The sequence below is a fragment of the Schistocerca gregaria genome, chromosome X, assembly GCF_023897955.1.
Source record: "Schistocerca gregaria isolate iqSchGreg1 chromosome X, iqSchGreg1.2, whole genome shotgun sequence".
Classification (NCBI taxonomy): Eukaryota; Metazoa; Arthropoda; class Insecta; order Orthoptera; family Acrididae; genus Schistocerca; species Schistocerca gregaria.
Window position 1 is genome coordinate 517,981,290 of NC_064931.1, and position 20,495 is coordinate 518,001,784.

The following is a 20,495-nucleotide window of genomic DNA, read 5'->3' on the forward strand; positions in this document are numbered from 1 at the left end:
TTAGTATTAAATTGGGTTATTTGAAACATATGCAATAATTCTCCTTTCTTACAATACTTTTTTTAATTAGTTATTTCTGTTATTCTTCATTCTGTATTACAGGTATAAGACATCACACATATAATTAAACATTTGTTCAGTCAACTCATACAAATATTTTATGAATCAGTCACTATCACTGGCTGCTAGGGGTGCATTATTGTTAACACTTTTCACACACATTTCTCATGTGCTTTACTCACATAACTTTTAAACATCGAACACAGTGTGATTTAACTTTCATAGCTTTACTCTGAGGACAAAGTGTGCAGGATCTGGGCATAAGTATTCTTTTTTCAGAAGGTGGTGCATTGTTGCTGTCTTCAATTTAGTGGCTTTCTGTCTAACTTGCTTAGGCAGGGATGAGTGGCTGCTCTCTTGCACACTATGGGATTTACTAATGACCTTCCGACATCACATAAAAACATTCTTTAAGAAATCCTCTCATTGTTATTATTTGCGTATATGTTGAAGGTGCTAATGCAACCAATGTCAGTCATTCTGAAAAACAGGGCAAGTGGCCAGTATCCAGTTTTTATTGAGGTTGAATAGGTAGCATACATTTCATCTATTATATCCACACCTGTTTTGGTCTTATTGTACATTGTTATAATTTCTGGTTTCTTTTCCTTCACAGTATTAATGTCAATGGCACTGTCATGATGCAAAGATGAAAGGAGAATAACGTTTTGCCCTTCTTTAGCACATATGGAACTATGATGATATCCTTTCTGGATCCAAAAAGCTGCTTCTAAGTTCATGACCTCTCGTGCAAACAAAGTCTGGAAGGAGCTGTCTTAGAGCTCCTGCTACTGTAACTTTCTTTTTCAAGGGCTCTTCAACCAGTGGTATGGAACAAATCCAGTTGTCTAGTGTCACATTACGTCCTGTACCTTCGATAAGCCATACAAGTCTATTTACTATCTCCTTAGGTGATTTTGGCAGTGCAAAGGGACCATCTGGCTGTTTCCCAACAAAAATTTCCATCCTCAAAGTATACCATGTTCTTGCATCACATAAGGTGAAAATTTTCAAACCATATTTCGCAGGCTTGCTTGATGTATACTGTCAGAAACTGTTTTTGCCTCTAAATGCAACCAGTTGTTCATCCACTGTCATATATTCAGGCACAGTATAACTACTGACACAGTTTGACATCAATAATTCAATGCAGCTAGGCGATCAAGTTCTCTACATTGTGGTCTGTCTCTAATATCATCAAATCTCAAACAACGCAACAAGAAACGAAAGCACCGTAAACTCATTGTTGCATGAAATATTGCAATTCGAAAACCATTTGTGCCCCATAACTTTTCCAGATTTTGGTGTCCTGCCCTGTAATGCCCATCCAATATCAATAGACCCAGAAGAGATTTGATTTCTTCCTCATTTGTTGGTTTGGCACCACGGTCTCTTGTGAAATTTGATGCAGTGTGTTGTATGTAAATATTTGTGCTTGATGTAATTGTTCTAATTATAACTTCATTTATAAATATCTATAAACAGTCCACAGCAGTTTTCACAGATTTTTTGATAGCTTTCACACCTATGTCTACACTTCTAGTTCTCACGTTATGACTAGGACAACTTTTCATTCATTCTGTAACCTTATCCTTTCCAATAATAAAAAAAACATGCTTGCTTTCATTATCCACTGCACTTACTTGTGGTTCCAGTTCCAGGTTGTCTTCATCCTACATTTCCATGTCACTGTGGAGAGAGTTAACTTCACAACTGTCTTTCCTCCTCTTCCTCTTCTCCTCCTTCAAAAGTTTCATCTAAGACCTCTTACAGAAACTACTGCACTCTTTCTTGTTCTATTTCATAATGATCCATAGGTATTTTAACTGCACAGAGTGACAAAATACAAGCATCTGCTATGGAACACAACTGTGTGTTTCTCACAGCACTGCAACATAAAGAGTTGCACGGGGTGCCGACAACACCCCAAGACATATTGTAGCATGTTTTCTTGGAACTTGTGCTTCCATTGTAGATTCTATTGTTACTCAAAGCTTTGATACTACATCCTAAAAAGATACCAAAGAACGTGACATTATACTCCTATCCATTATGTAATAATCCATTGATAATGATGATTGGGGTGTTCTGAAAACCCTGTGCAGCCACTTAAGGGCATAAATAATATTTCATTGAAAAAAGTATTTGTGCACAAGGATGGATTGTAATATTTTTCACTACTAAATCCATGCTGTGGAAGTTCCCCTTTTAATTTGTTAAGGATTTTTATGGGCATATACTGTGTATTTTTGTAATAATACTTTAACCTCTGTGGAGGAATCATGTAAGTTTCTTTATTACATTTATTGCACATACACTGAAAATGGTTTGCCACAAATAATTCTGCATTATTATACATATAAAGAGTTAGCTCCTAAGACACAATATTTGCTTATTACTGTTCACAGAAAGAGTGCAAAGTGTAACCACATTTCAGAAAAGCAACCGGTGACCACTGAAAGATGGTGTCACATGTTTCCCCAAAACATCTGTTTGTGCCTTGTTGATTTAAATAAATCCACCTGACAAAGGAGATTTAATGCTGCAAAAAGATGTATTGTCTGAAGGTAAATAAAAATTACTGGTAACAGTTATTTAAAATGCAGAACTGTACCAGAAGCCTATATGAAGTCAAGGAGTATGCTATTTATCTGGTCATGCTGTATACAGGATGGTCCATTGGTCATGACTGGGCCAAATATCTCACAAAATAAGCATCAAACAAAAAAACTACAAAGAACAAAACTTGTATACCTTAAAGAGGGAAACCAGATGACGCTATGGTTAGCCCCGCTAGATGGCGCTGCCATAGGTTAAATATTTGCATTTTTAAAAAATAGGAACCCCCATTTTTAATTACATATTTGTGTAGGACATAAAGAAATATGAATGTTTTAGTTGGACCACTTTTTTCATTTTGTGATAGATGGTGCGGTAATGGTCACAAACATATGGCTCACAATTTTAGATGAACAATTGGTAACAGGTAGGTTTTTTACATTAAAATACAGAACGTAGGTACATTTGAACATTTTATTTCAGTTGTTCCAATGTGATACATGTACCTTTGTGAACTTATCATTTCTGAGGACTCATGCAGTTACAGTGTGATTACCTGTAAATACCACATTAATGCAATAAATGCTCAAAATGATGTTGGACAACCTCAATGCATTTGGCAGTACACCTAACGACATTCCTCTCAACAGAGAGTAGTTTGCCTTCCGTAATGTTCACACATGCATTGACAATGCGCTGACGCATGTTGTCAGGCATTGTCGGTGGATCATGATAGCAAATATCCTTCAATTTTCCCAACAGAAAGAAATCCGGGGATGTCAGATCCAATGAACATGCGGGCCATGGTATGGTGCTTCAATGACCACTCCTCCTGTCATGAAATATGATGTTCAATACCACTTCAACCACACGCGAGCTATGTGCCAGACATCCATCATGTTGGAAGTACATCGCCATTCTGTCATGCAGTGAAACATCTTGTAGTAACATTGGTAGAAAATTACGTAGGAAATAAGCATACATGGCACCATTTAGATTGCCATTGATAAAATGGGGGCCAATTATACTTTCTCCCATAATGCCGCACCACACATTAACCCGCCAAGCCACGAAATCAGCTAAAACACCTACTTGGGCATCATCATTTGTTGCAGGTCATGGTTGATGTTTCACATGTAGCTGAACACTTCCTGTTTCCTTAAATAACCTAACTATCCGGGCACTTGGATGATGTCGTCCAGGAAACCGATCAGCATACATAGCACATGCCTGTTGGGCATTTTGATCACAATAGCCATACATCAACATGATATTGACCCTTTCTGCAATTGGTAAATGGTCCATTTTAACATGGGTAATGTATCACAAAGCAAATACCGTCTGCACTGGCGGAATGTTCGTGATACAACGTACTTATACGTTTGTGACTATCACAGTACCATCTATCACAAAGCGAAAAAAGTGGTCCAACTAAATCTTTCATATTTCTTTACGTACTACACGATTTTGTAATAATAAATGGGGATCCTATTAACAAAATGGCAGTTGATATCTGTTTGACCTATGGCAGCACCATCTAGCATGCCAACCATAGCGCCATCTGCTTTCCCCCTTCAAGCTAGACAACTTTCGTTCTTTGTAGTTTTTTCGTTTGATGCTTATTTCATGAGATATTTGCCCTGGTCACTATCAATGGACCACCCTGTATACAGTCTTCTGAACAGAGCAATTTAAAATGAAGATCTCTATCAGAAGCCTATTTGAAATCAAGGAATATGCCATTGATCTGGTTATAGCTGTAGACACTGACTTCTGAACAGGGCAGCCCCTGCCATTTTCAGTATCCATGTTTATTCTTATGTAGTTCATTTTCAGTCTCCAAAATGTCACAATATGTTAGCATAAATTGTGTTCCACATTTTTACTATAGATTGGCATCAGAAATTATGTTTATAATTATATGCAACTGCCCCAACATCCTTCTTGAAACCAGGAAGCCAGTGATGTAACCCATCAGTCTAAAACGTTTTGAGACTGAATTAATAGAAATAGAGAAAAGCTAAGATGGTAGTTTTAATGCTTCAGGTTTATTACATAGTCTCCCCTCAATGAAGTACAATGTTCAGGACATTCATACATGTTAAACGGTCAGAAAAGTCCTTCTTTGGGAGGCCGTTCAACTCTCATTGGCTTGAGTGTCAGCTATGTCGTCAAAGCATCAACTCTTCATGTGAAATTCGGCACCTGTCATTGTATGGTACGTTCATATAGATGTTATGAAGACTCATCACCAATGATGATTTTTTTGAGAAGATTTCCCACATTTTGCTCTTCAGTCAAGTCGCAGCAGATGTCTACTGTGTTCTTCACAAAGAAATTCTGATCTTCTGGTCTGTCAGATAAGGCTCTTGATTCATGTGTTTATGTTAACTGGATGGTGGCGTGTCATCACATTGAAAACTACATGCCTTAGATTTTTCTTAGCTTCATATATCTCTTGTTATTTATCAGTATTCAGTTACTGTTTTTACAATAAGTTGTAACTTAGTATGAGATTGGTTTAACCAACTGAGAAGAGACCAGAAGAAAATTTCATTTTTTTAAACTGTTTAGGCAGATTTTAGGAGAATTGTAAAACAATCACCCATCTGCTCAAAGACTATCCTTTTCACTAAGGTCAGAAGTTATTTCTTCATTAGCTATTAACACAATAAGTAGATGGTACATAGTTGTAGCAGTCAGAAGAGAGTAGCCTGCATCACTGTTTATTATATTTCATTTAAAAAATGACTGATTGAGTGAACAAGCACGAAAATTCCTAATATTTCATGAATTACTTTTAATATTCAGTACAGTTGTTACTTGAGTGTGTAAATGACACAACAAGAAAAAAATGTTCTTGAGAACGTATAAGCTCGATACATGTTTAATGTTCACTTTTCAAGATCTGATATAGGGGTATTCAAATTTCATTAAGTATTCATTTTGTTTTTACTCAGTAGTATTTTAGAGAATTCATGTCAGTGTCTTCCCGTATGCCTTTCGGGCATTGGCCATCAGGGCCTTGTATAGTGACCTGCTCTGCCTCTCACCACATTGGGAGATCATCACTGCACCACCTTGTCAGGAACTCATGTGTTGTACATGTAACAGATAGAAAGAGACACAGTGCTTCAGTACAGCATTCAAAATACACATATTACTTACAAATAAATAATTCAGCATAATTGATGTTATTCAGGTGGTAAAGGCTGACAGTGTTTCAATTATAAAATCTGAAACACTACACAACATGTTGTTGTTTTTGTTTAGAAGTCAGGGTTTGTGGACCAGTCTTTACCTGCACTTTTCACTTCTTCAAAACATTTGCTTTAGAGATGTTGCTCCATTACGATCTGTAACACAACAACACTGATACACCATGGCTGCATGTCCATTATTTAATACTGCCTACCCACAACTGACTGGTCAAATGCATATCTATTGTTTACAGTTGTTAGTTCAAGCTGCCAATGTAGTTACTGCACTGGCATTGCTTATAAGTCATGAAGAAAATCAGTCCAGGATCTTTTTTGATGGACAGTGAATGCCTGTGGTTATATTCGTCTCTCTCAAAAACTTCCTTGATAAATTATCCCATTTTTTATTACTCGGAAGCTACAGAAGCCAAACACAGGCAGATGACTTGAAAATCACAAACCTCTATAGCATCATTACTTTAGTTGCCAAAACACCATTTGAGATAAAATTTGTGCAATACAGACTGTAGCAGCTTTAGACTGCACTTAGTAGTGGCCCTCATGCCACCATGAATTTCCTTTGAAAGAGAACATCATAGGCCCCATCTTTATGTCTACAGACAGAGAGTGATAAGGAATGTGCCACACATCATCAAGAGCCCACAATCTTCTCATGAGGAAAGACCCAAACACCAAAACAAACAAGGCAAAGCTCATGATGACACATCCCAGGTCTATTATGCTGATGATGTGGACATTGATGTGTTTGTGAAAGGAACTAACAATCCCTTGGAATAACCTCCCTTCCATCGGAATGTTCCAGTCTTGACAAACAGTTTCCAATTTGCAATGACAACAAACAGATTCCAAGTGCATATGAAGGAATACAGACTTCTGTCATGTGGTTTCTTTTTTCCTTTGTTTACAAGAAATACTTTACAATACCATACAGGGGTGCCAGCCATTATTGTACAATACACATATGTCACTATCTCCATCCACCCCCATGCAACACCATGTGATGTACATGTTCTTCCACATTGGCAGTCTAAAATCAATGGGACACGAAACTCATTTATTAATCAAAATTAATACATATGAAGAACACACAGAAAGTGTATGTATGAAATTTTTTGGGCTCAGATTTACTTTTTCTGTACATTGCGCTTCTGTGCAGCAATGAGTTGCTTTTTGCCGTGCCATCCAACTAATGGTACAGTACCTCATGAAGAGAAACATAGGGCCACCACATATTTTACCTCTTCTGTGTCCTGAGTATCTTATGACAAGACACTGAGGCAGTCCATCTTTCTCAATAAACAAGAACTGTTTTTTCTTAATGAAGTGAAACTGGCAGTGGACGATATCTGGAAGACATAATTACTGTAAACTTCACTACAAACTGTATTACATTTATAACACAAATGCTTTTGAGCATCAGATTTGCAATATTGCTGACCCTTAGTTGTGCTAAAAGAGATTGCACAAGCAACAGAAAGACACTGATCAGCGAGAACATTATGACCACTGACCTACTATTAATATAAACCCATCCAGGTGATAGCATTATCACTTGGTAAGGAATGAATGCCAGTCAGACACATGCTCAAAGCGTGTAGTATCAGTGACTGTGCTGACCATGTGTAGAATGGGAAGGCTGACGATCTATCTGAGTCTGACCGAGGGCAGATTGTGATGACCTGGAGCTCACCACAAGCATCTTGGAAACTGCACAATGTGTGGGGTGTTTGAAGAGTACTGTGGTGAGTGCTCTCAGCACGTGGTGATACCACATCCAGATGTTATGGAGTTGAGCAGCCCCCCTCATTACAGATATCTGACATCATAGGCTGGGCAGACTGGTAAAACAGGACAGGTGTTGAACTATGGCAGAATTAACATCAGACTTTTATGCTGGCTAGAGTAAAAGTGTGTATGAACACACAGTGCTCGAACACTCCTAACATGGGCCTCAACAGTCGATGGCCCATTCATGTGCCAATGTTAACACCATGATATCAGCAGCTACAACTAAAATGGGCACATAATCATTGGCACTGGATGTTGGTGCAGTAGCAGAGTGTTGCACAGTCTGATGAATCCCAATACCTTTTTCATCATGCCAATGGAAGGGAGCAAATCTGTCATCTTCCAGGGGAATAGCCCCTTGATACCTATACTGTGGAATGAAAGAAAGATGGTGGTGGGTCCATTATGCTCTGAGGAACATTCATGTGAGCATCTATGGGCCCAGTAGAGCTTGTACAAGAATTCATGATGGCCAAGGAGTATCATACACTGGTTGCAGACCATGTACCCCCATTCACAACAATCATAATTTCCTGACTGCAGTGGCATGTTTCTGCTAGATAATGGGACATGTTAAAAGGCCAGAAGCGTGATAGAGTGGTTCAAGAAACACAGTGTTGAGTTCCAGTTGATGTGCTTGCTCCCCAACTCACCAAATATGAACACAATCGAACACATCTGGGATGTGACTGAATGGGGCATCTGAGATCATTGACTTTCCCTGGAATTTACGGGAATTAGGCTACTTGTGTTTGCAGACGTGGTGCCAACTCCCTCCAGCAACCTACCAAGGCCTCACTACTTCCATGCCATGGCATATCACCACTGTTACCCATGCCCAAGGTGGAAATACCGGCTATTATGTAGATGGTCATGATGTTCTGGCTGATAAGTGTAAGGCCACTTTGCTGGCAGCCAACTGCTTACACATGTCACGTGAGAAGCTGCAACCACTTGCAGACCCCTTGTGGGATGGAGGAGGAACAGACTAATTTAGAATATTGTCTGTACTCTGGCCATAACTTATGATTTACAGTTCATGTTACTGGTGATCAATTTTTCTCAGAACACAATTTTTCTATTTTAATTTTATCTGCAGAACTACCTTAATTTTTAATACAACAAAGTCAATTGTTTTTCTTTTTCAGGTCAGAGTGGTCTGATTGGGGTTCATGCAGTGTTTCATGTGGCTATGGAGTAAAGTATAGAGGGAGACATTGTGCAAATCCACGTCCAGATTATGGTGGAAAGCCTTGTATTGGTTCAACATCTGAAATGTCAACTTGTAACATGCAGAAATGTCCAGGTATTTTCAAATTAAGTATGAATATGCACACAAAATTGCACAAATATATTACCAAATTATGATTGCAGTCTCTTATTATCATTGTATTAAGATGTGTATCACTCAAAAAAGTGCTAAAAAATTGAACTGGTATCAGCAAAGGTGCTAGGTTCATGTCTGAGTCCTTCCCTACTTCTTGTATTTTGAATCACTGAATAGAAGAGTGTGTGTACAATGTTTCATAAGCTAAAATGTCAACAAATCTTCTTTACTGATGAATTTCACCACTGGCAGTATGTTAAGTCTTGGAGCAAAAGTTAACTCTCAGTTGAACAAATAATACGTTTAGTTTCCATACTGTATCTATGCCTACATGTGCAGCTGCTCTGACCTTGCTCTCTCGCATGCTAAAGCTTTTGATCATGTGTGTCCTACTGAAAAAAATGTAAAACAGTCCACAACTAAAACATTCTTTGAACACCACCTTACTTTACTACATGCAGTCCTATTATAGGTGATATGCCTTTGCCTTCACCTGAGTCCAATCTGTCTTTCCCAGCCAGCTATAGTGGGGCCTACAGTTCAACATAGACTGAATTATGGTGCACCTTCACTTTCTGCACATTAACAGTCATTGTCAAAGGTCAAAGAGTCAATAAGTCTCATGAAAATTCTTTTGACGGACTGGGGATTGAATCCCAGGCCTTAGGATTTGTGGACTGGCACCTACACACTTAGCTAAAAAGCAACATTTAAAAACGTGCTACACACTGTAAACAAATTTGTAGCCATCCTTATACAGGCTATCAAGAAAATACAAAATCATCAACAGTAACTTCAGAAACTTACATACAGATGTTCATAATCTTTTCCCAGGTTGCCTTGCAATAGCTGTGCTGTACAATGTGCTTTCCAGATGTTAAGCATTTATAATTTTTACTTGTTTAGCTTAATCTGAGAAGTGGTATCAGTGTGCATAATTTGTGAACACCACCCACTGAGTAATTCCGGTTCAGTTATGAGAGTGTGTGGACACACTTCAGGTAAACAAGCTAGGGAAAGAAGTAGTGGCCAGCTTGGTTTAGAATTTCAAGTTTGGTGGGATGTATGTGGTTTAGGGCTGGCATTTCAGCCCTCTACAAACTGCTTGTACCACTTAAGTGGCATTGACAATCTTTGAAAATCTTAACAAAAAGTCTTAGGTGAAGTTATGAATAAAAGGCAGTCAAATGAAAAGACAACAGACAGAAAAAGTAATTAAACTGTTTATTATTTCAGAAGTAATTGTCATAACTGTTAATATGTTATCCCATTGCAAGACAAGATGGTCAGTACCTTCATGATAAAATTTTCACAATTGCCTGTGGACCTCTGATTGTACCCACTTTTACTATTTTAAGCGACTCATTTCCTAATTTAATACCCTGAGCATTACCTGATTTAATTCGACTACATTCCATTATCGTTGTTTTGCTTTTGTTGATGTTCATCTTATATCCTCCTTTCAAGACACTGTCCATTCCGTTCAACTGCTCTTCTAGGTCCTTTGCTGTCTCTGACAGAATTACAATGTCATCGGTGAACCTCAAAGTTTTAATTCTTTCTCCATGAATTTTAATTCCTACTTCGAATTTTTCATTTGTTTCCTTTACTGCTTGCTCAATATAGAGATTGTATAACATTGGAGATAGGTTACAAACCTGTCCCACTCCCTTCCCAACCACTGCTTCCCTTTCATGCCCTTCAACTCTTATAACTGCCATCTGGTTTCTGTACAAATTGTATATAGCCTTTTCGTCCCTGTATTTTATCCCTGCCACCTTCAGAATTTGAAAGAGAGTATTCCAATCAACATTGTCAAAAGCTTTCTCTAAGTCTACAAATGCTAGAAATGAAGATTTTCCTTTCCTTAATCTATTTTCTAAGATAAGCCATAGGGTCAGTATTGCCTCACGTGTTCCAACGTTTCTACGGAATCCAAACTGATCTTCCCTGAGATCAGCTTCTAACAGTTTTTCCATTCATCTGTAAAGAATTTGTGTTAGTGTTTTGCAGTCGTGGCTTATTAAACTAATAGTTCAGTAATTTTCACATCTGTCAACCCCTGATTTCTTTGGGATTGGAATTATTATATTCTTCTTGAAGTCTGAGGGTATTTTGCCTGTCTCATACATCTTGGTCGACAGATGGTAGAGTTTTCTCAGGGCTGGCTCTCCCAAGGCTGTCAGTGGTTCTAATGGAATGTTGTCTACTCCTGGGGCCTTGTTTCAACTTAGATCTTTAAGTGTTCTGTCAAACTCTTCATGCAGTATAATATCTCCCATTTCATCTTCACCTACCTCCTCTTCCATTTCTATAATATTGTCCTCAAGAACATCGCCCTTGTATAGACCCTCAATAACTCCTCCCACCTTTCTGCTTTCCCTTCTTTGCTTAGAACTGGGTTTCCATCTGAGCTCTTGATATTCATGCAAGTGGTTCTCTTTTCTCCAAAGGTCTCTTTAATTTTCCTGTAAGCTGTATCTCTCTTAACCCTAGTGATACATGCCTCTACATCCTTACATTTGTCCTCTAGCAATCCTTGCTTACCCATTTTGCACTTCCTGTCGATCTAATTTTTGAGACGTTTGTATTCCTTTTTGCCTGCCTCATTTACTTCGTTTTTATATTTTCTCCTTTCATCAATTAAATTCAGTACCTCTTCTGTTACCCAAGGATTTCTATTAGCCCTCGTCTTTTTACCTACTTGAACATCTGCTGCCTTCACTATTTCATCTCTCAAAGCTACCCATTCTTCTTCTACTGTATTTCTTTCCCCTGTCAATCGTTCCCTTATGCTCTCCCTGAAACTCTCTACAACCTCTGGTTCTGTCATTTTATCCAGGTCCAATCTCCTTAAATTCCCACCTTTTTGCAGTTTCATTAGTTTTAATCTACAGTTCATAACCAATAAATTGTGGTCAGAGTCCACACCTGCCCCTGGAAATGTCTTACAATTTAAAACTTGGTTCCAAAATCTCTGTCTTATCATTATATAATTTATCTGAATCGCTAGGCTTCTTCCATGTATACAACCTTCTTTCATGATTCTTGAACCAAGTGTTAGCTATGATTAAGTTATGCTCTGTGCAAAATTCTACCAGGTGGCTCCCTCTTTCATTCCTTATTCCCATTCCATATTCACCTATTACATTTCCTTCTCTTCCTTTTCCTACTATCAAATTACAGTCACCCATGACTCATAAATTTTCATCTCCCTTTAATATCTGAATAATTTCTTTTGTCTCATCATACATGTCATCAATCTCTTCATCATTTGCGGAGCTAGTCGGCATATAAACTTGTACTACTGTAATTGGTGTAGGCTTCGTATCTATCTTGGCCACAATAATGCGCTCACTATGCTGTTTGTAGTAGCTTACTCGCATTCCTATTTTTTATTCATTATTAACCCTACTCCTGCATTACCCCTATTTGATTGTGTATTTATAACCCTGTATTCACCTGACCAGAAGTCTTGTTCCTCCTGCCACCGAACGTCACTAATTCCCACTATATCTAACATTAACCTATCCATTTTTCCTTTTTATATTTTCTAACCTACCTACCCTATTAAGGGATCTGACATTTCACACTCAGACCTGTAGAACACCAGTTTTATTTCTCCCAATAACAACATCCTCCTGAGTAGTCCCTGCCCCGAGATCTGAATGGAGGACTATTTTACCTCAGGAATATTTTACCCAAGAGGACGCCTTCATCATTTAACCATTTTGCAAAGCTGCATGCCCTCGGGAAAAATTATGGCTGTGGTTTCCACTTGCTTTCAGCTGTTCGCAGTACCAGCACAGCAAGGCTGTTTTGGTTAGTGTTACAAGGTCAGATCAGTCAATCGTCCAGACTGTTGCCACTGCAACTACTGAAAAGGCTGCTGCCCCTCTTCAGGAATCACATGTTTGTCTGGTCTCTCAACAGATCCCCCTCCTTTACATAGGAACTACAAAAAGAAGCATCAACACACGTTTGACGGAGCACAAAAGAAACTGTCACTTGGGACATATCGACAAATCGGCAGTAGCGGAACATGTTTTTAAGGATGGAGATCACGAAATAAAATTTGGTGAGACAAGTGTACTAGCGAGGACATTGCATTATTATACACGAATGTATAGAGAGGCAATTGAAATCCACAAACATCAATACAATTTTAATCGTGAAGAAGAAGGATTAAAATTGGACAAAATATGGCAGTCGATGTTGCATCAATCACGTGACAATCTATTGCCTGCAATCGAGAGAACAGATGATAGCCAGAGATAGCTACTCATTGATGCCACGTGACATTCGGTGGCGCCGTCTATGATCTCCATATAAGCGGCGGCCCCAGCTCCTAGCAGCCAGTCGTCGACTCACCTCGGAAGATGTTCTCCGCAGTTGAGAATGAAACGTCAGGGAGAAGAAGTTCTACAGATCGACCACAGCAATTTAGCCTGGAAGTGTGTACTGATGAAGACGCCGGCAGTGGAAGCCTACATGGGATGATTCAACGCCTCTACGGGGAGAAAATGTCAGCTAGGGTACGACGACTGGAGAACCTATGCAAGAAGAAAGGTCAATAACTTTGCTCACTCACTTTTCTACTATGCTGGCATGATACCGGTATAGTTCACAAGTTTTTAAAAGTGAGAAGAATGTTTCATTTGGCACAAGCTAACCGTATTTATTCTCGTATGGAACTGGCATTACTATATGAGTGGATACATCAGACACGACGAGGACTGGCAGTATGTGATAGTCAACTGCTAAATCTTCGTTTACTTATTAGCACTACTATGCAGTTTTGTCATTGGAACAAAGTGGACAGTTTAACATTTAGATCTATGGAGATTAGTGCAGAAGTGTCTTCCAATAGGCAGAAGGAGAAGTTTGATCGTCTACAAGAGTGTCGACAGGAAACACCGATTCCGAACAATTCCCAAACGGTTATTAATTTATCGGAAAAAGAATTGTCTAAGGAAGAACTTTCTGTTCTGTATAAAGGAGGGAATTTTGCAATCACTCCATCCAAGGTTCCTATGGAGGACATTATTGCTAATATAGAAGCAGGAATTCGTCAGTTACCATCATATTCTGCTGATGCAATTAGGATGGAAACCTCCAGTATATTACGTAAAGCTAAGCCACCCAGCAGCAATCTGTCTCAAGGGGAAAGGAAGACATTGTGGGAGATCAATGCAGACAAGAATGTTATTATAGTTGCCGCTGACAAGGGAAATGTTACTGTTTTAATGAATACTGAGGATTATCACAAGAAGATCAGTGATCTCCTTGAACCCAGCACATACAAGAAGTTGAAAAAGGATCCCACAACGAATGTGCTGAATACCACCAATCATCTGATAAAACAGTCTTCCATTCCTACAGAAGTTAAAAAGTGTCTTTGTAAGATGGAGGCTAATCCTCCGAGATTATATGGATTACCAAAGATACATAAGCCTGATGTTCCTTTGAGACTGATAGTCAGCGCAATTGGAGCTCCTACCCAAGAACTAGCCAGACACCTTGCCTCCTTGTTTCAACCTTACATAGGCAAAACTGAGAGTCATATTAAGAAATCTCTACACTTCATTGAGAAACTGAGGGAAATTGCTGTTGGCCCGAATGACATCCTTGTCAGTTTTGATATAGTGTCTTTGTTCACTATGGTTCCAGTTGATGAAGCTCTCTCTCATATAGCCGATATGTTCCTTGCTGATATAGTGGCCTTGTTCCAACACTGTCTATCCTCAAACTATTTTCAGTGCAATGATAAATTTTATGAACAGATTGATGGGGTAGCCATGGGAAGCCCCCTAAGCCCCGCAATTGCGAATTTACTCATGGAATATTTTGAACATCAAGCACTGCAGTCGGCCACAAAAAGCCCCTCGAAGTGGTATCGATTTGTGGATGATACCTTTGTAATATGGAATCATGAGGAAGAGGACTTGAATGATTTCCTGGTGCACTTAAATAGCATCAACCCAAAGATCAAATTTACCATGGAAAAAGAGAATAATGGACAACTTAACTTTTTGGATGTATCAGTTATCAAACGGGCAGATGGGACCTTATACCACAAGGTCTACAGGAAAGGTACACATACTGATTGCTACCTCCATAAGAACTCAAACCACCACCCTAGGCAAAAGAGGGGGGTCATAAAAACACTAGTGGATAGGGCCAATAATATTTGTGAACCAGGCTACTTACAAGAAGAACTAAATCATTTACAAATGGCTTTTGTGAAAAATGGTTGTACAAAAAACGAGATTAACCAAGCACTTCACCCAAGTAAAAAAATGCCTAAAAATAGGAGACAGCAACAACCATTAGCTGGAAAAGTATTTCTTCCCTTCATCCATAACATCACGGATCGCATTGGGAAAGTACTAGCCAAGTTTCAGGTGGAGACTATTTTCAGACCTACTAAGAAAATTAGTGAATGCCTAAGATCAACAAAAGATGGTCGTCACCGCCTAGCCACCCCAGGGGTATATAAAATTCATGTAGTTGTGGCAGGGTTTAGATAGGAACTACAAAAAGAAGCATCAATACATGTTTGACAGAGCACAAAACAAACTGTCACTTGGGACACATAGACAAATCGGCAGTAGCGGAACATATTTTTAAGGATGGAGATCACGAAATAAAATTCGGTGAGACAAGCATGCTAGCGAGGACATCGCATTATTATACACATATGTATAGAGAGACAATTGAAATCCACAAACATCAAGACAATTTTAATCATAAAGAAGAAGGATTAAAATTGGACAAAATATGGCGGTCCACATTGCATCAATCATGTGACAATTGAGAGAACAGATGATAGCCAGAGATAGCTACACATCGCTGCCACGTGACGTGCGGTGGCACCCTCTACGATCTCCATATAAGCGGCAATCACAGCTCCTAGCAGCCAGTCGTTGGCTCACCTCTGAAGATGTTATCTGTAGTTGAGAATGAAATGCCAGGGAGAAGAAGTTCTACAGATCGACCACGGCAATTTAGCCCAGAAGTGTTTACTGATGGAGATACCCCTCCATATCGGTTGCACCTACGGTACAGCTATCTATATCGTTGAGGCACACAAGCCTCTCCACCAATGGCAAGATCCATGGTTTGTGGGGGGCTGGCAAAATTAGAAGGAAGAATGAGAGAAGAGCAACATGGCTTCACAACAGGATGGTCCACAGTGGATCTAATTTTTGCTGTAAGACAACTGCAGGAACAGCACTATGAATATGGAATAGATCTACTAATGGCCTTCCTGGAGATTGAGAAAGCATATTGTAGTGTATGTAGAAGCAAAGTGTGGAAAGCCTTGGAGAACAGAGGAGAAGCAAAACAGATTATTTGGAGGATAAGGGAAATGTACCATGGAAGTGTGAGCTGTGTGAAAGTGGGAGGAGAGAGATCAGCCTGGATTGAACAGAAGAATGGCTTGAGGCAGGGAAGTGCAGTTTCACCATTACTTTTCATTGTAATGATGGATGATATAATGAATACAGTAGCACAAGTAATTGGTGAAAGGAAGATGAAAGCTATGATGTTTGCAGATGATCTGATGATTTGGGGGAGTAAGGAGGAGGAAGTACAAGAGCAGTTGGACATATGGGAATGAACAGTACAAAAATATGGGATGAAATATAGTATAAGTAAGAGTGAGATGATTATCACAACAACAAAGAAGGAGAGAGGAACAACTGGAATAACAATTAGTGAGGAACGATTGAGGAGAGTGGAGAGTTTGAAGTACCTAAGAAGCCTGAAACAAGAAGATGGAAAAAATGACAGAGAAATAAACAAGCAGGGGAGGAAAGCAGAAGCATTTTGGAAGAGTGTCAGAAGCTTAATAGGGAGCAAGGATGTACCCCATATCAGTAAAAACGTTATATACCATTCATACTATGTCCCAATCCTGACACATGCATCAGAAACCTGAGTTATGAAAGGAAGAGAGAAAAGCAAAGTACAAGCTAATGATATGAAATTCTTGAAAAACAGTATTGGAGTCTCAAAGATAGACAGGTTAAGAAATGAGCAGATCAGAGAGTTAATGAAGGTGGAACCATTACAGGAGGAGATAGAGAAATCAAGGCTGAGATGGTATGGACATGTTAAGAGAATGAAGGAGAAGAGGATACCCAGGAGGATACATGAGATGAAACTGGAAGGAAAGTGACCAAGAGGAAGACCGAGAGACAGATGGCTGAAAAGAGTACAGAAATGTGTCCAGAAGAAAGGAGAAGACAAAACCAAGGTGAAGATGGAGAGATGGTGGCAAGACAGGAGATTTTGGAGAGGCTTTTGTTCCATACAGACCCAGCCAGAAGCTGGAAACTGTTCAAGATGATGATGCTGATCATAATTTTATATCTCAGTAGGTGAATTTGTGAAAATATTAGCACATTTCTGATGGCATCATACTTGTTTCACTGCATGAATTGTCACTTTTTAAGAGTTTTAACCTTGTACACTGCCTGACAAAAAAAGTGAAGCACCAGGAAGACTTGGTCAAAAGTCAATATAACAACTCACATGCTTACACATCACTGATGCATGTGTGAATCATTAGAGTTGCAATTTTCTGTGGCAGATAGAACATTCACCACAGAGCATTAGTGTTGTTTGTGTTCAATGTTATTATGAGGTCTGGTAGGATATATCAAGGGTGTGAACAGTGTCGATTGTTGAGTGATCACTGTGAAGGACACAGATATGCTGTGTATGCATCTTAGAGAGCATTATCAGCACCTGACAGTTTGAAAAAATATTGTTGGTCTCCATTTGTCTGGCTAGTGAAACCATGCAGTATCAAAATTTATGGGGCATTCTAATGTGCCAGTAGCCCTATGTTGCATTGCATGGGAACATGAGGGCAGTCATACTTGTCATCAAGCTTCTGGTAGACTATGTATGATTACCACAATGTAGGAGCACTGTATTGTGCACCATGCATACTATAACCTCTTCACATATGTGCCTGCTATCTGGGAATGGGTAATGGGCTCCCTGCACCATTAACATTACAAAACAAACAGCTGCATTTGGAGTGGTGCCATGTTTGGAAAACATGGACTGCTGATGAGTGGTATTGCACTGTGTTCAGTGATGAATCATAATTCTTCACTACACCAAATGACCATGGTTGGTGATTATGATGGTAACATGGGGGGAAGTCCCTTTCTTCCATTATTTTGGGAAGGCACAGTGGTTTTAATCCTGGCATCATAGTGTGGGTATCATAGTATGGATATGACTTTAGGCCAGAGCTTGTAGTCACTGAGGAAACTTTGACAGTATAACGGTACATCACAGTCATCCTATGTCTGAATGTGACAGTGTTGTGGCACCATTTTTCAACAAAACGGTGCTCTTCCACACATGGCATGTATCTCTGTGAACTGTGTGCATGATGTTCAGGTACTACCATGGCCAGCAAGATTCCCAGATCTTTCCCCAATAGAAAACATATGGGACCAGCTCAGATATCAACTCCATCCCAGTGCCATTACCCAGGATATCAAGGACCAGTATAATAGTTTTGGGCCAGTTTGCCTCCGAAGAGAACACAACAGCTTTATAACATCCTAAATCAGTGCATGCATCCAAGCCAGAGGGGGTGCAATGCTAGACTGGTAAGTGGACTCATACTGTCAAGCTCTTTGTAAATTTTACTCAGTTTTGTATCAATGAAATAACATCACATAATCTTTCAACACATGAATTTTCATTTTGTTTCCTCCTACCCTTCTGGGTGCTTCTCTTTGTGTATCAGACAGTATAAATACTTCTGAAGATGACCTCACTTACAGGAGCCAGAAATTTCTGCATCTGAAAAGAGCAGGGCATGTCATATATTAGTGCATATGAACAACATTCATCAAATTCCTCTAAGAGAAGTGAGAGACTCATTGATTGCTGTACATATCCTGCATATAACAAGATCTCTGAGTGTGACAAATGTGGATTTCAAGCACAAGCACCTATTATTAGGAACAGCAAATCCATTGAAATTGGTATGCTAAAGGGCAGAGTAATTTAAAAGACTGATTTACCAAAATATTAGAGCCATCTCTGAACTTATGGAGGAAACGGAGATGTATGAATGGATATCCTGGAAGTAGGAATTAAGAAAGGCATAGAACAGAAGCATCTGATGCATCCAGATAGAGAGAAATTCTTGTAGAACATTTGTTTGCAAGCAGTGAATGAAGTAAACCATGATTGGACTAACATCAATAGCACTGAAGGAACAAAAAGAGAATGGAGCTTGTTTTGAAACTGGAACATCTCACTTCACAGATCCTGAGAGGTGAATAGTGTATGTAATTTCATTTCAGGAACAAATTATGACAAGCCTAAAATGGAGTGCCTTCTACACCAGGGTAGGATCATGTACACATACACAAAAATCATATCCAGGCTCCTGGTGCCACCATGAATAGCACAGCATGTACAGAATGTCTGTTATATTTTATACGTGACTGATCTTTTGTAAATATTAGTCAGGGTGCTAATGTGAGAAAGGGAAAGAGTGATAATTAGTATTGACCTTATGAATTGCATGCTTAACCCCTTGTTACTGCTGGAGCACACCATCATCACAATGAGTCAATAAATCAAAATACATAGACGGCTAGACCCTTCAACTTTTCAGTATTCTTAATTAAAAGTTTATCAAGCTGCAGCTCATGGAAATGTTAAGAGCTGTGTCATTTGACTAATAAAATTTACAGTGTGACTGAAAAAACCATATGCATTGTTCCAAATTTGCTGGAGCTTTAATCCTAACTTCCTGAATACTGCACTAGAAATTCTGTAATTCTGATCTTCTCACAATTTCCAACTCTAGACTAATGCACCTAAGGCTTATCCAAGTGGTCCATTTTCTTCTCAGTCACTAACAGCTGTATTATGTGCCTGAACACATGGAAAAAACATTTTGCCTAACACACAGTTTTACTATTAGACCAATTTTTTCAGTATACAAATGAGTCAGTCTCTCATGGCACATTAATACACTCTGCAGTGTAATGAATTCCATATATGTATCATGATGTTATACACTGTACACTTTTACATGTTATCTTGATACAAAAGAAATGAGATTATTCACATTATGAGGGGAAGGTCAGTTGTAGGGAAGGCAAATGCCTGACGGAAGTTTATTGCAAGAACTGCAGGAAAGTATACCCCGCCTATATAAAAGACTACCTAAAGAACACTTCTAGGACCAGTTCTTGAGTACTGCTTGAGTGTTTGGGATCCCCACCAAGTTAGATTAAAAGAAGACATTGAATCAATTCAGGGGTGAGCTACTAGATATGTTACCAGTAGGTTCAGTCAAAACACAAGTGTTAGGGGAATTCTCATGGAACAAACTGGAATTCCAGCAGAGAATAAGATGTTCTTCCTCTGAAATGCTATTGAGAAAGTTTAGAGAGTCAACAGCAGCAAAAGACTAGAGAATGATCCTACTGCCACCAACATACACATCACATAAAGGCCACAAAGACAAAATAAGATCAGGGTTT

The 20,495-nt window shown here is 39.0% G+C and overlaps 1 protein-coding gene across 1 annotated transcript in view; it reads left to right on the forward strand.

Annotated features, from left to right (window-relative positions):
• The window catches only part of LOC126298209 (hemicentin-1-like), a 748,827-nt gene that overhangs the window by 577,157 nt on the left and 151,175 nt on the right, over positions 1-20,495 (forward strand). The window contains exon 43 of the mRNA XM_049989513.1: positions 8,777-8,934. Coding sequence (XP_049845470.1) covers positions 8,777-8,934 — 158 coding nt within the window. The remainder of the gene's footprint in view (positions 1-8,776; positions 8,935-20,495) is intronic.